Source organism: Piliocolobus tephrosceles, chromosome 1, assembly GCF_002776525.5.
Source record: "Piliocolobus tephrosceles isolate RC106 chromosome 1, ASM277652v3, whole genome shotgun sequence".
Taxonomy (NCBI): Eukaryota; Metazoa; Chordata; class Mammalia; order Primates; family Cercopithecidae; genus Piliocolobus; species Piliocolobus tephrosceles.
In genome coordinates, this window is record NC_045434.1 from 61,053,124 (window position 1) to 61,069,407 (window position 16,284).

Genomic DNA, 16,284 nt, shown 5'->3' on the forward strand with positions numbered 1-16,284 from the left:
TTCCTTCCTTCCTTCCTTCCTTCCTTCCTTCCTTCCTTCCTTCCTTCGTTTTTGTTTTTGTTTTTGTTTGTTTGTTTTGTCTTGTTCTGTTGTCCAGGCTAAAGTGCAGTGGCATGACCACAGCTCACTGCAGCCTCAACCTCCAGGGCTCAGACAATCTTCCAGCCTAAGCCTCCTGGAGCAGGCTAGGACTATAGGCATGCACCACCACACCTGGCTAATTTTTTTTTTTTTTTTGAGATGGAATCTCGCTCTGTCACCCAGGCTGGAACACAGTGGCGTGATCTCAGCTCACTGCAACCTCCACCTCCCAGGTTCAAGCGATTCTCTTGCCTCAGACTCCTGAGTAGCTGAGATTACAGACATGTGCCACCATGCCCAGCTAATTTTTGTATTTTTAGTAGAGACGTGGTTTCACCATGTTGGCCAGGCTGGTCACTAACTCTTGACCTCAGATGATCCACCCGCCTCGGCCTCCCAAAGTGTTGGGATTACAGGTGTGAGCCACTGCACCCAACCCATCCAGCTAATTTTTAATTTTTTTTGTAGAGGCAGGGTCTCACTATGTTGTCCAGACTGGTCTCAAACTCCTGGGCTCAAGTGATCCTCCTGCCTTGACCTCCCAAAGTGCTGGGACTACAGGCGTGATCCACTGCACCTGGCCAATTAATTTGTTTTCTAGTTTTACAAATGGAGAGATTTTGCCCCAAAATGGATTGTACCTAGAGTTTCACGCATACCAGATGGAGATGATTTAGATGATGAGATTTGGGACTTCTGAGCTGATGATATTTCAATGACATTTTAAACTTAGGATGCAGTCATGGACTGAGGCTTTTGGGAATGTTGGTTAGGTGAATGTATTTTGCAAGTGAAATGAGCATGAAATTTGGGTATCATAGAGTGGACTGAAGTTGTTGAATAGTACCCCTCAAAGGAGATGTCCAAGTCCTAGCCCCAAATACCTGTGACTGTAACCTTATCTGGAAATAGGTCTCTGCAGATGTAATTAAGAATCTCAAGATGAGATAATCCTGGATGAGGGTGGGCCCTAAATTCAATGATGGGTATCCTTATATGGGACAGGAAAGAAGACACACAGAAAAGGAGGTGATGTGAAGATGGAGGCAGAGATTTGGTTGATGCATCTACAACCCAAGGAATGCCAAGAGTTACCAGGAACCACCATAAGCCAGGAGAAAGGCATGAAACAGATTGTGTCTCCAAAGGAACCAACCCTGCTGGCACCTTGATTTTGGACTTCTAGCCTCCACAACTGTGACAGAATGTTTCCATTGTTTTAAAGCTCCTGGTTTGTGGTAATTTGTTAACTCCTGGCAGCCCTAGGAAATTCACACTGCCTTGGGTCAGCACAGTTGACTCTGAACACTGACTTTTGTTGCTCTCCCTGCTTTGTATTTCATCAATAGCATAGTACGATAATTTTGTAAAATACTCTTTTATATTTTTTATTCATATGTAATGGTTAACACTGAGCATCAACTTGACTGGATTGAAGGATACAAAGTATTGATTCTGGGTGTGTCTGTGGGGGTGTTGCCCAAAGAGATTTGCATTTCAGTCAGCAGACTGGGGAAGGCAGATCCACTCTTAATCTGGTGGGCACAATCTAATCAGCTGCCAGTGAATATAAAGCAGGCGGAAAAACGTGAAAAGGAGAGATTGGCCTAGCCTCCCAGCCTACATCTTTTTCCCATGCTGGATGCTTCCTGCTCTCCAACATCGAACTGAAGTTCTTCAGTTTTGGGACTCGGACTGGCTCTCCTTGCTCCTCAGCTTGCAGGCAGCCTATTGTGGGACCTTGGGATCATGTAAGTTAATACTTAATAAACTCCCCTTTATACATATAAATAAATATATATATATGTATATATCCTATTAGTTCTGTCCCTCTAGACTGCCCTAACTATTACAGATTTTGGTATTAAGGATGGAGTTCTTTCATTGGTTTTGGTGCTTCTGGAGTTGGCTGCTTAGTATGATTAGACCCAAAAATGCTAAGGACTCTACTTCTTATAGTATGGAGAACACTGATAGTCCTTGGCATGAACTGTTCAGAGAGTTATGCAAAATAAATGCATTTGGCACTCTTGATTCATGGTTCGTTGAGAGGCAAGGAGTTTAGTGACTCCACATAATACCTTTGACCACATGTGGAGAACCAAGGAACATAGTGAAGCTGGTTGGTTGCTCCTAAGTTCAGTAGACAGTGATGAAAGAAAATGATGAACTCAGGGATTGTATCTCCCAGCTTCAGAAGCAGATACTGAGCCTCAAATATGCTAAGACTGTCCTGAGTTAGAGTCTTATCTCCTATAAAGAAAGAGCTGAAATTGTGTAAAAACAGACACAAGCTCTTATCATGTGAGTGGCTGACCTGCAATGAAAGATGCATGCACAGCCTTGCCAGGTGTCTACTATTAAAGTGAGGGCATTGATTGGAAAAGAATGGGACTCTGAAACTTGGAATGGGGACATGTAGGAAGACCCTGATGAAGCTAGGGACACTGAGTTTGTAAACTCTTATGAACCTTTTTTGCCAGAAGGAACAGCTTCTCCATTCCCAATAGTGGCAACATCCCCTCCCCGAACCATGCTGCCATCAACTTTTCCACCTTTGTCTGAGGAGATAAACCCTGTGCTACCAGAGACAACAATCATGGCCTCCCCTGAAGCAGTTGCCAGGCAAGATAATGTTGATTCTCCTCGGGAGGCACCCCCAACACCTCTGTTTGCTTCTAGACCTACAGCTAGACTAAAATCCCAGTGGGCCCCTAGAGGTGAGGTTGAGAGTGTGACCCATGAGGAGGTATGCTACGCTCTAAAAGAACTGTTTGCGTTCTCTAATTTATATCAGCAGAAATCTGGAGAACAGGCATGGGAATGGATATTAAGAGTGTGGGATAATGGTGGAAGGAACATAGTGTTGGATCGGGCTGAATTTATTGATTTGGACCCACTAAGTAGGGACTCTGCATTTAATGTTGCAGCTCAGGGAGTTAAAAAAGGTTCTAATAGTTTATTTGCTTGGTTAGCTGAAATATGGATTAAAAGATGGCCCACTGTGAGCAAGCTGGAAATGCCTGCTCTCCCTTGGTTTAATGTAGAGGAAGGGATCCAAAGGCTCAGGGAGACTGGGATGGTGGAGTGGATTAGTCACTTTAGACCTACTCATTCCAGCTAGGAGAGTCCAGAAGATACACCCTTGACCAATGCATTATGAAACAGATTTGTGAGGGCAGCACTTGCATCTTTGAAGAGCCCTATAATTGCTGTTTTCTGCATGTCAGATCTAATGGTGGGAACTGCAGTCACTCAACTACAAAATTTAAATACAATGGGAATAATTGGATCCCGAGGTGGCAGGGTCCAAGTGGTGGCACTCAACCATCAAAGGCAAGGTGAGTGTAGCTACTGTAATGGACAGCAGAGGCAAAACAGCAATCAGAATAGTCTGACTCGTGTAGACCTCTGTCATTGGCTAATTAATCCTGGTATTCCTAGAAGTGAAATTGGTAGGAAGCCTACTGCATTCCTACTTAATTTATCAAGCAGAAAACTTCCAAGTCAAATGGACAAAAGACTAATTTGAATTATAAAAACAGAGAATCATAGCCTCTCAGTCAATTTCCAGACTTAAGCCAGTTTACAGATGCAGAATCCCTTGAATGAAGGGGAGGCTGGGTCCTCTTGAGGAAGGACCCCACTACATTACCAACAAATTATGCGGTGAATCTTTCTTCCATCCTTCTCCAAGGAGACCTCTGGCCTTTTACCAGGGTGACTGTGCCTTGGGGAAAGGGAAGTGATTAGACATTTCAAGGACTACTGGACACTGGCTCTGACCTGATGTTGATTCCAGGGGACCCAAAATGTTACTGTGGTCCTCCAGTTAAAGTAGGGGCTTACAGAGGTCAGGTAATTAATGGAGTTTTAGCTCAGGTCTGACTTACAGTGGGTCCAGAGGGTTCCCAGACTCATCCTGTGGCCATTTCCCCAGTGCCAGAATGCATAATTGGCATAGATATACTTAGCAGCTGGAAGAACCCCTACATGGGCTCCCTGACTGGTAGGGTGAGGGCTATTATGGTGGGAAAGGCCAAATGGAAGCCATTAGAGCTGCCTCTATCTAGAAAAATAGTAAATCAAAAACAGTATCACATCCCTGGAGGGATTGCGGAGATAGTGCCACCATCAAGGACTTGAAAGATGCAGGGGTGATGATTCCCACCACATCCCCATTCAACTCTCCCATTTGGCCTGTGCAGAAGACAGATGGATCTTGGAGGATGACAATGGATTATTGTAAGCTTAACCAAGTGGTGACTCCAACTGCAACTGCCTGTACCAGATGTGGTTTCATTGCTTGAGCAAATTCACACATCTCCTGGTATCTGGTATGTAGCCATTGACAAGGCAAATGCCCTTTTTTCCATTCCTGTCCATAAGGCCCACTAGAAGCAATTTGCCTTCAGCTGACAAGGCCAGCAATATACTTTTACTGTCCTACCTCAGGGGTGTATCAACTCTCCAGCTTTGTGTCATAATCTTATTCAGGAAGACCTTGATAGCTTTCACTTCTGCAAGATCATTACATTGATGACCTTATGCTGACTGGATCCAGTGAGCAAAAAGTAGCAAACACACTGGACTTATTGACAAGACATTTGCATGTCAGAGGATGGGAAATAAATCTGACTAAAATTCAGGGACTTTCTACCTCAGTAAAATTTCTAGGGGTACAGTGCTGTGGGGCCTGTCGAGATATTCCTTCTAAGGTGAAGGATACGTTGCTGCACTTGGCCCCTCCTACAACCAAGAAAGAGGCACAAGTCTAGCAGGCCTATTTGGATTTTGGAAGCAACATATTCCTCATTTGGTGTGTTGCTCTGGCCCATTTATCGAGTGACCTGAAAGGCTGCCAGTTTTGAGTGGGGTCCAGAACAGGAGAAGGCTCTGCAACAGGTCCAGGCTGCTGAGCAAGCTGCTCTGCCACTTGGGCCATATGACCCAGCAGATCCAACTGTGCTTGAGGTGTCAGTGGCAGATAGGGATGTTTTTGGAGCCTTTGGCAGGTTGCCATAGATGAATCACAGCAGAGGCCTCTAGGATTTTGGAGCAAGGCCCTGCCATGTTCGGCAGATAACTACTCTCCTTTTGAGAGACAGCTCTTGGTCTGTTACTGGGCTTTGGTGGAAACTGAATGTTTGACTATGGGTCACCAAGTCACCATGCGACCTGAACTGCCTATCATGAACTGGGTGCTTTCTGGTCCATCTAGCCATAAAGTGGATGGTGCACATACAGCAGCATTCCATCATCAAATGGAAGTGGTATATACGTGATCGGGCTCGAGCAGGTCCTGAAGGCACAAGTAAGTAACATGAGGAAGTGGCTCAAATGCCTATGACCACCACTCCTGCCACCGTGCCTTCTCTCCCCTACCCTGCACTGATGGACTCATGGGGAGTTCCCTATGATCAGTTGACAGAGGAAGAGAAGACTAGGGCCTGGTTCACAGATGGTTCTGCACGATATGCAGGCACCACCTGAAAGTGGACAGCTGCAGCACTACAGCCCCTTTCTAGGACATCCCTGAAGGAGGGCAGTGAAGGGAAATCTTCCCAGTGGGCAGAACTTCAAGCAGTGCACCTGGCTGTTCACTTTGCATGGAAGGAGAAATGGCCAGATGTGTGACTATATACTGATTCATGGGCTGTAGCCAATGGTTTGGCTGGATGGTCAGGGACTTTGAAGAAGTACGATTGGAAAATTGGTGACAAAGAAATTGGGGAAGAGGTATGTGGATGGACCTCTGTGAGGGGTCAAAAACCATGAAGATATTTGTATACTATGTGAGTGCTCACCAACGGGTGACCTCAGCAGAGGAGGATTTTAATAATTCTGGATAGGATTATTATCCAGGATCCATCCAGGATGAATAGGATGACTCATTCTGTGGACACCACCCAGCCTCTTTTCCCAGCCACCCAATGGGTCCATGAACAAAGTGGCCATGGTGGCAGGGATGGGGGTTACGCATGGACTCAGCAACATGGACTTCCACTCACCAACGCTGCCCTGGCTATGGCCACTGCTGAGTGTCCAATTTGCCAGCAGCAGAAACCAACACTGAGCCCTCGATATGCTACCGGGAGACACAACAATTCCATTAAACTGGAAGTTAAGATTGCCACCTGGACACTTTGGGCTCCTCCTACCTTTAAATCAACAGGCTAAGAAGGGAGTTATAGTGTTGGCTGGGGTGACTGACCCGGACTATCAAGATGAAATCAGTCTACTACTCCACAATGGAAGTAAGGAAGAATATGCATGGAATACAGGAGATCCATTAGGGCATCTCTTAGTATTAAGAGATCCTGTGATTAAGGTCAATGGGAAACTGCAACAGCTTAATCCAGGCAGGACTACAAATGGCCCAGACCCCTCAGGAATGAAGGTTTGGTCACTCCACCAGGAAAAACACCACGACCTGCTGAGGTGCTTGCTGAAGGTAGAGGGAATACAGAATGGATAGCAGAAGAAAGTGGTCATCAATACCAGCTACGACCACGTGACCAGCTGCAGAAGCAGGGACTGTAATGGTCATGAGTATTTCCTCCCTCTTTTGCTAAAAATATGTTTGTGCATGTATACACTTGTGCTAAGGAAAATATTTTATTTCTTTTTCCTTTATCATATGACATAGGATTTAGTGACCTCACATCAGCATTTAAGTATTGTTAACTTTATGTAATAGTATTTGGGTTGGGGATTGGTGTGTTTCCGGTTGTATGAAGGATAGTCGTATTATGTCAGGTGTAATTATGACCTTATTATTGTCTTTATTTGAAGATTATGTATGATCTCAGGAGATGTGTATGGGTTCAAGTTGACAAGGGGTGGACTTGTGATGATTAATACTGAGTGTCAACTTAACTGGATTGAAGGATACAAAGTATTGATCCTGGGTGTGTCTGTGAAGGTATTGCCAAAACAGATTAACATTTGAGTCAGTGGGCTGGGCAAGGCAGAGCCACCCTTAATCTGGTGGACACAATCTAATCCACTGCCAGTGAATATAAAGAAGGCAGAAAAACATGAAAACGAGAGACTGGCCTAGCCTCCCAGCCTACATCTTTCTCCCGTGCTGGATGCTCCCTGCCCTGGAACACTGGACTCCAAGTTCTTCAGTTTTGGGACTCGGATTGGCTCTCCTTGCTCCTCAGCTTGCAGATGGCCTATTGTGGGACCTTGTGAGCATATAAGTTAATATTTAATAAACTCCCCTTTATATATATATATATATAATATATATCATATATATATATTAAAAATATATCCTATTAGTTCTGTCCCTCTAGAGAACCCTGACTAATGCAGCATAGCTTCCTCATCCCCTGACACATCTCCCTGCAGGAGAGCTCCTCCTCCAGTGGGGTTCTTGCCCCACCTCGCACATGTTCCACCTTCCTCTCCAGCCCTGAGTTTCTTGAACAGCAGAGGGAGATGGCTGGGTACACACACAGGCCCCTGGGCTCGCAGCCCAGCTCAGGCCTGCATGAGCTCTCAGAGGTACCCACCTGGGAGGAGAGTCCATTGGTGAACCCATTGGCATTCCTCCTCACCACTGCTGATGGGGTCACCTCGTCGTCAGTGGGCGATTTTGTCCGAGGGGGCACAACACCAACTGCAGAAAGACAGAGTAGCCAGTGGGCCTCATGGAGAGCAGGAAGGCAGGAAGCCAACTTCTCAGAGACAGGCTCAGCCCCACTCTCCACCGAGATTAAAAAGCTCAGGGTGTGGCACCGGGCTTTGGGTGTGGATGAGCACCGAGGGCTCCTCCCTGAGCATCCTTGCCTTATTTCTAGGGGAAGATGGGTCACAAAGTACCTTTGTTGAGAGCTGCCTGCTTCTCTGCCTCTACCTCTTGTCTGGTGGGCACAAGGCTGATGTCTCTGGGGGTGTCCAGGGGTGATGTCTGGTGGGGGTCTTTCTTGCTTTGTTCGTAGCTTGCCTTGGGCTGGAGAGAAAGGGCGAGAAGATGACTGATGTTAGTATGGCTGTCAGGAACTTGGCCCCCAGTGATGTTTCTTTGTTTTGCAATGGTTGAAGCTCAAACCCTTGCAGATACAGGGAACAAGGAAATTCTATGTGTGCCACCTGGGAGGCGGACAGGGATGCACAGGAGCCTCCCATCCATGCACTTTAAGGAGGGTCAATGATGGGCCATCTTGGGGAATGAGAGCTCATAGCCCCTAGGAGGCCCCTCAACCTGACCATTTGCTTTGGCTGACACTAAGAACCACAGACTTGCTGTGAGCCAGAGTCAAGGAATGGCCAGTGGAGGGTCTCTGAGGATCCTGTAGGGAATCCTACCGAAGACATGAGCATACAGAACCAGGCGGGTCTTGGTACCAGGATTCTAGGGAAATGAAAAGGGCACTTAGTGTGTGGGCTCACAAAATCATGAGACTAGAAGAGACCTCAGCCATCATCTGAGCCACTGCTCCCATGGTACAGTTGAAGAATCTAAGCTTCAGTGAGAAGAATACAGAAAGAAGACCAGGCTAAAGGTCAGCAACTCCAGTTCTAGCCCAACTAGAGAACAGAGGTCCCCTTTCTTCGTCTGTCACATACAGGTAACATTACCTGCTCTGCCCATCTCACCAGGCAAACCCTCAAGGGTTATGCAAATTATACATAGCTAAACCTAGATGAGCATATGAGTTTTCCAATTTTAGGTACAGGACTCTTTCTACTCACCATACAACCTCTTCCAAACCTAACTGCATAGCTCCTGGATCTTGGCTAGGGATGCAGGTGAGACAACAGGCCAGAACAGGAGAGAAAAGGGCCTGTATCCTTATACTCCAGGAACTCATGAAACCCAGTGAGGACACAATACAAGGTGGAGGCAGAGAGATAGCATGGGCGGAGTGGGGCCTGGGATGGACACACGAAGGGATCGGAATGGCACTGCTGGGAGTGTCACTCAGTTCCCATTGGCTGGTCATGTTGGTAGGGAGTGGAGCATAATACCAGCACCCACCAACACTGGCTTCCCATGAGCCTGGGGTTGGAGCAGTAACTCATGTCCCCATCACCTACAGAAAGCAAAACGGCACAGAAAGATGGCCTGTGTGATGGCTTCAACTATCCTTTCCTTATCCCAGAGTCCAGCTGAGCAGGGGCGCCGTAGAAACCGAACTTTGGGAAAAATTCATGGGGAAAATGACTCCAGGGCCCTGCCTTGCCCCCTGGCCTGGCCCTCTGCCCATTGTCCCCTGCCCCACCCTCCAGGACCCAAGGGTGATGGGTACCTGCCCCCTGGCTGTCTCGCCACTGCGGTGCCAGGAAGGGGAGCTGGGGTAGGGCCAGAAGCGGCTCTCGCTAGGGAGTGGAGGGACGGCTGGAGGAGACTCCAGGGGGACGTAGGCTTTGGGGAGGGGAGGCCGAGGCGGGCCAGGTTCCTGAGGCAGACAGAAGCCAGAGCATTAGGAGGAACAAGAGCAGCCACTGTGAGAGCAGGAGAAAAGAGCATTAGCAGGAGGCAGACAACAACATTGCTGGAGACCTGGGCGGGCCCCTGGGACCACTGCACTCCCACCCGTGACCTGAAGAGAGTGCCAGCTCCGGAGCTAACTCTCTGCCTGACCTTCAAGGCCTTCCTCGACCCAGCCTCTACCTGTCCACCACTCCCCACTGCTCCCCAAGTTTTCCCCAAAGCTCTCTCATTGCCTCGCCCCCATGCCAGGCAGCTCCTCTCCCACCCCTTTGCTTCCACCCACTCTCCTGCCTAGAATGCCTTTTCCTTGTTCCTCTCCCTGTCTTGCTGCTCTGTGGCCTGGTTTAGGCCCAATTCTCTGTTGGAACATCAGGGTGTTTATAGTCTGAACCATGTGGCTTAATGTTGAGACATACGCCGTCACGTTCCTATGAATTTGTATTGGTCCATAGGATGCTGGGCTCCCTGAGTGAAGCCTTTGAGCACATGTGCGTATCTTTCTTTTATTTTTCTTCTCTTTTTATTTTTTATTTTATTATTATTATTATTATTTTGAGACGGAGTCTGGCTCTGTCACCCAGCCTGAAGAGCAGTGGCACGATCTCCGCTCACTGCAAGCTCCGCCTCCCAGGTTCATGCCATTCTCCTACCTCAGCCTCCCAAGTAGCTGTGACTACAGGTACCCACCACCACGCCCGGCTAATTTTTTGTATTTTTTAGTAGAGACGGGGTTTCACCATGTTAGCCAGGATGGTCTTGATTTCCTGATCTCGTGATCTGCCTGCCTTGGCCTCCCAAAGTGCTGGGATTACAGGCGTGAGCCACCACACCTAGCCTCTTTCTTTTATTTTTTATTATTATTTTTTGAGACGGAGTCTCACTCTGTCACCAGGCTGAAGTGCAGTGGTGCGATCTTGGCTCACTGAAACCTCCGCCTCCTCAGTTCAAGCAATTCTCCTGCCTCAGCCTCCTGAGTAGCTGGGACTACAGGCGTGCGCCACCACGCTCAGCTGATTTTTGTATTTTTTGTATTTTTTTTTTTTTTTCGGTAGAGATAGGGTTTCACCGTGTTGGCCAGGATGGTCTCTATCTGCTGACCTCGTGATCCACCTGCCTTGGCCTCCCAAAATGCTGGGATTATAGGCATGAGCCACCACATCCGGCCATGTGTGTATCTTTCTAAAAGGGCCTCATGGCACCCCATGCCCATGGTTGAGCCCCAGAAAACACTTGCTGATTGACTGACTAGGAAACTGCTCCCCACACTGACCCTTCACCCTGTTGCTATCCTGGAATCATCCTGGATTTAAATTCTTATGAAATGCGTGCTGTCTCCTATCCAACCTCGTGCTGTCTCCTATCCATCTTGGTGCCCAGGAACAGGTTTCACTGAAAGGGAGCTAAAGATGACAGATGAAGATGAGAACAGTTAAAGGGGAAACCTGGAGAGAAGTTCACAAAATGGGGTGTGAGAATGACCTCCTTAAACAAAGAGCTCCAGCACTAGGGCTGGAGGCCTGTGGGGAAGAGATGGGCACAGAAGTTGTGTAATTTCAGACAAATGAGGATCTGGTCCTCCCTCCCCCACCTACCTTCTACTGCATTTCTCAACTTACCTCGTTGGAGCCAGGCTTGGTGGGGGACCCCTGAGAGCCCGACACCAGTGAAAAGGGGCTCAGGGGGCTGGTGAGGCTGGCGGAGCTGAGGGGGCTGGCCGGGCTGTTGGAGCTGTAGGTGGCTGAGGGGCCAAGTCCTCCTTGGGGGAAACAGAAGGGGACGGGTGAGCAATGGAGGAGGGGTGCAGCCTGGTGGGTAGATAGATGGGCACTGTGAGTGGAGGTTGCAGGGAGAAGCCAGATCCAGGGATGTGGGAGGGCAGACTCAGTGTCTCAGGGCCACCTGGGCCTGCCAAAGGGACTCATTACAGGTTCTGGGGCCACAGGCTGACTGTTGAGAGGTATGCTGGGTGAGGAAGATGGTAGATGGAAATGATACTGTTGTCCCTGAGGTGTCAAGGAAAGCCAGTCTGAGGTCCCAGGGCTCAAGGAAAACTCTAAGGTAGGGGTCACAGGTCACAAGTGGGCCCATGTGCTTGGGGGTTGGGGAGGCTTAGGTGCTTTTGACCTTTTTGGGGTAGGACTTTAGAGTGTCAAGGTCAACAGTGTCTCTGAGTTGTCTACTTAGTCTATTCTGTCAGAGGTAAGGGAGCCCTACCTACCACCCTAGAACCCAGGGGAAGATTCTGACATCCCAAGAAGGCCCTGCCTGGCCCTGAACACAGTGTGAGCTGGCAGGAGTGGGATGGAGGCCAGAAATACTGGAGCACTCCTGGTGAGGCAGGCAGCCTAGGAGGCTGGCACAGGAGGCACCCACCTCTGTGCTTGGCAGTGTCTGTGCCCCGGGAGGGGTTGTTCTTCCTCAGCCCCTCCATCACATCCTGGATCCTCCAGATCTCCTTTTGGATTTGCCGGTTCAGCACCTCATTCTGAAGCAGCCACACAGTGAATCAAAGGAAATGGCCACAAGGAGTTTCCCTCAGCCCAGACCCCTCGGAACCCACATCCCTTTGGGCCAGCAGGAGGCAGGCACCCTGTACACACACACACACACACACACACACACACACACACACACACACGCCCCTCCAGCAGTCATCTTTCCCATGGGCTGCCTCTGTCTTCAGCCTCTGGGAGATGGCACCCCAGAATTGCCTGAGTCTCTGAACCAAGACTGAGGACGTACCCTTCTGAGTTGCCCCCGGGGAATCGTGGCTGGTTTGTGAGTGAATGCCCATCTAAGCGAACACTTTATGGTATCCTGGTTTTCGTGGGGCAAGAGCTTCCATTTTACTGCTTTTCTTCACATCCAAACAGCCCTTTTCTAACACCCACTCCCAGCGTACGCCTGAGGAGTCATGAATTCAATTACAGTTGACACTCTAAAAGGTAAGACCTCCCATTTATTTAGCATCCCTCAGCACCAGGCACTATGCCAAGCACTTTGCATATACAGTGCTAACTCATTTCGGCTGCACAACTCTAGGAGATAAGGGCAGCAGCTGTCCCCTCTTCAGAGATGAAGAGACTCACACCCAAGGCCATCTATTTAGTAAGCAGCATGACCATCATCTAAATAGGGGTCTATTTGGACTCGAAGGTTAGTGCCCTTGACCACAACCCTATCCCCCCTCCTAAAATGTCTGTGCTTCAAGTGAGGCTTGGCCATGGGACATCGTGGTATTTGGGTCCTCTGGACCAGGTGGGTCTTCATCCTACCTAACCAGCTGCAAGGTAAGGGTGGTGAGTGGCATTACCAGGAGGGAAACAGAAGAAAATGGGGGAAACCAGTTGTTAACTGCATCAGAGAGACAGGGCTTGCAAACTAGCTAGAGAAGAGGCAGGGCCTGTGTGAAGAAAAGGTGGAGGGAAGAAATCCCCAAGATCATCAGGTCAATCCTCCTGCCTCCGGGCAGACTGTTTCTAACCCATCCCAGGAAGAAAAGCCTCTTTCCTATCTAAAAATTCCTACTGCCCACTCTTCTAATGCCTGAGTTATTTATATTTACATGTCTGTTTTTAAATCCTGCTGGGCACAGTGGCTCATGCCTGTAATCCCAGCACTTTGGGAGGCTGAGGTAGGAGGACCACTTGAGCTCAGGAGTTAGAGACCAGCCTGGTCAACATAGGGAGACCCTGTCTCTATAAAAAATAAAAAAAACTAGCCAGGCATGGTGGTTCATGACTGTGGTCCTAGCTACTCAGGAGGCTGAGGTGGGAGGATTGCTTGAACCCAGGGCAGTCAAGGCTGCAGGGAGCTGTGCTTGCACCACTGCACTCCAACCTGGGCAACAGAGCAAGACCCCATCCCAAGAGAAAAAAAAATCCTTTCAATCATAAAACACCTTGTGTCTAACTGAAGTCTCCCAAGCTTCAGCTTTAGCTCCTTCCCCTGTGAGATGAACCTAAAGTGTCCCATTGTCTTCATCCTGAAACTTAGAGTCTGTTAGCAATGACCTGAACCTTTGCTTTTGTCTCGAGGCCAACTCCTCATCTTTAGTCACATCCCAATTCCTGCCAGCTCAGGGGCCCTTCTTCACCTGGGTGTCCAAATTGAGCTGCTCCCAGAGGTCATCGTGCAGGGCAGAGACCTCAGACTCGAGGTGCTCATACTCTATGGTGCTGTTCGTCAGGGCCTGTGGGGGGAAGAGGTGTTCACTGAGAAAGCCGCCATCACCAAGGGATTCCTCCTTATCCTGAAACGGGCCCTGGGCCAGGGTACCAGAGGCCTGAAGATCTGGGGAAGAGGGCACGGAGGGACCAAAGGAGAGGGGCACCAGGCTGAGACATTCTGGTGACAGCCAAACACTAGCCTTACAAGAGATGTAACAGCCCATCCCACCACCAACTGAAATAAAGAGAAAATAGAGAGGGATGATATCACTTCCATACCCTCCTATTCTCCCCAGATTAAGGGATAAAAACTAGAGGGCATAGCCTGGGGAAAATGACAAGACCCCATCTCTACAAATTACAAAAGTTAGCTGGGCATGGTGGTACGCCCCTGTAGTCCTGGAGATTTGGGGGCTGAGGCAGGAGGATCACTTGAACCCTGGAGATGGAGACTGCAGTGAGCTGTGTTTCCACCACTGCACTCCAGCCTGGGCGACAGAGTGAGACCCTGTCCTTTAAAAAAAATATTTTTTTTTAAGTGGAGGGCAAAGAGAAAAGAGCCTGAAGGAGGATATTTGTTATCCGGAGGTTAGCGAGCTCCCTCCTTTCTGAGCCACACTTTCACGGGGCTTTAGCTGCTGCTTCTTGGAGCCATTCTCCAAGCAGTCCATGCCGGAAGGTCTGCCTTTACCTGCTGGGTAGTGACCAAGGCAGCAGCCTTTTTTTTTTTTTTTCTTTAGATGGAGTTTCACTCTTGTTGTCCAGGCTGGAGTGCAGTGGTGCCATCTTGGCTCACAGCAACCTCCGCCTTGTGGGCTCAAGCGATTCTCCTGCCTCAGCCTCCTGAGTATCTGGGACTACAGGCATGTGCCACCATGACCAGCTAATTTTGTATTTTCAGTAGAGACGGGGTTTCTCCATGTTAGTCAGGCTGGTCTCAAATTCTCGACCTCAGGTGATCCGCCCGCCTCGGCCTCCCAAAGTGCTGGGATTACAGGCGTGAGCCATCACGGCCGGCTGGCAGCAGCTTTTTTGCCAGTGCTTTGCTTCTCCAAGGGAGAAGACAGAAGTGGGCAGCAGAGGTGTTAGCATAGCCAAGGAAATAAGTAACTCACAACTTCATGCTGTCCCAAAGAAATCCAGGTACAGGTATAGCTTGTGGGAAATAAGCTCATCTCCTCAGTGGAGACTGGAATGAGCAGTCTGGCTGACTTGCTATTTATTTGCAGAGCAATGTTGAGGTCTTTGCTTATGTCCCTCTGCACGGGAGGACTCAGCTTTTGTCCTCTGAGGAAAACTGGACTAGGACAGCACAAGCTGGGAGGTGGTTGCCCTCCTGCCTAGTGCTGATCAGGTGGGGTGCATAAACCCTGCTCCCTAGGTTACCGTGGTCGCCTGAGACAGCTCCACACGGATGTTGATGAGCTGGTTCTGCAGAGAATCCTTTTTGTGCCGCAGCTTTTCTGGGTAGGCGGGCTGGCTTCCAAACATCTCCAGCTCCTGGTGGGTCCCCATCAAGGCACTTTCCAGGCTCTCCTGAAGAAAGGCAGGGGAATGACATGAGCAGCCCTGACAGCTCCTCTCTAGGATTGAACAGCAGAGGCCTGAGACCTTAGAGGTTCAACAGGGAGTTGAGTGGAGGCTGTCCTTGCTTTGTCATCTTAGTCAGGATGGAGACAGCAGCCCACAACCTTCTCCAAGCCAGCCTCACCCATCTGCCCCAGCTTAACGCCACCCCCAGCTTCTCACCTTCTCTGCTCGAAGCTGCTGCACCAGCCGGTCCTGCTCTCTCACCACCTTGTTCTGCTCACACAATTTTCCCAGCAGCTTCTAGGGTCCCAGAGAGTGGGGAAGGAGAGGGAGAAAGAAGGGGATGAAGGACACAGTTTGGTGGGGACCTGGGAGTTATAGGGCCTGGCCTCTGGATACCCTCTCCTTTCTCCTGCCAAGGATCCCTGGGCCTTCACCTTGCCCTTGGTGGCTCCTGAGAACAAGAAGATGGGTCTTCATCCTGGGAGGGGAGGTATGCTTACTCTCTGAGGAAGTCAGTTGGGTTAAGAGGGCTGAGAGCCAAGTGTTAAGCTCTGGCACCCCCATCCTTCCAAGTGTTGCCGTTCACAAAGGACAGAGGAGATGATGTGACCTCACCTCCTAGGCTGGACTGAAGAGGCGGGCTGGGTGTCAGAACAAGCAATCTTAGAAAAGCAGTGAGCAATAGAAACTGTCCCTCAATCGCACAGAACCTTCTCCTTTCTCTCTCAAGATGCTGTTCTTCCCTCTTGCCTCCAAAGTCTCAGGATGGCTGACCCTCCCTCTGAGGTCTAGTCCTTTCAGGAAGGAACCTCTCCTGCCCTGTCTCACTGGGCAGATCCACTACCCAAGCAGGGCCAGTGGTGATGGGGAGCAGACAGGTGGGGCCAGAAAGAGGGCTTGTGCTTTCCTAGTCCATACCTTTATTCATGCCATTCCTCAAATACCTGCTTTGCTCCTTTCTACTGAGCCAGATTTTACCCTCTGGGCCTTTTAACTTCAAGGTCCCACTCACGTGCTACTTGTTTTGTCCCTGACCTTCAGCCCGCACGGCCT

General features: G+C 49.2%; 1 protein-coding gene across 1 annotated transcript in view; it reads right to left on the reverse strand.

Annotated features, from left to right (window-relative positions):
• PLEKHA6 (pleckstrin homology domain containing A6) overlaps nucleotides 1–16,284 on the reverse strand; it is a 158,168-nt gene that overhangs the window by 14,378 nt on the left and 127,506 nt on the right. Inside the window, exons 14-21 of the mRNA XM_023186989.1 lie at nucleotides 15,448–15,528; nucleotides 15,085–15,234; nucleotides 13,626–13,721; nucleotides 11,903–12,014; nucleotides 11,146–11,285; nucleotides 9,345–9,494; nucleotides 7,915–8,044; nucleotides 7,605–7,711 (exon numbers count right to left, since the gene is read on the reverse strand). Of these exons, the coding sequence (XP_023042757.1) occupies nucleotides 7,605–7,711; nucleotides 7,915–8,044; nucleotides 9,345–9,494; nucleotides 11,146–11,285; nucleotides 11,903–12,014; nucleotides 13,626–13,721; nucleotides 15,085–15,234; nucleotides 15,448–15,528 (966 nt within the window). The remainder of the gene's footprint in view (nucleotides 1–7,604; nucleotides 7,712–7,914; nucleotides 8,045–9,344; nucleotides 9,495–11,145; nucleotides 11,286–11,902; nucleotides 12,015–13,625; nucleotides 13,722–15,084; nucleotides 15,235–15,447; nucleotides 15,529–16,284) is intronic.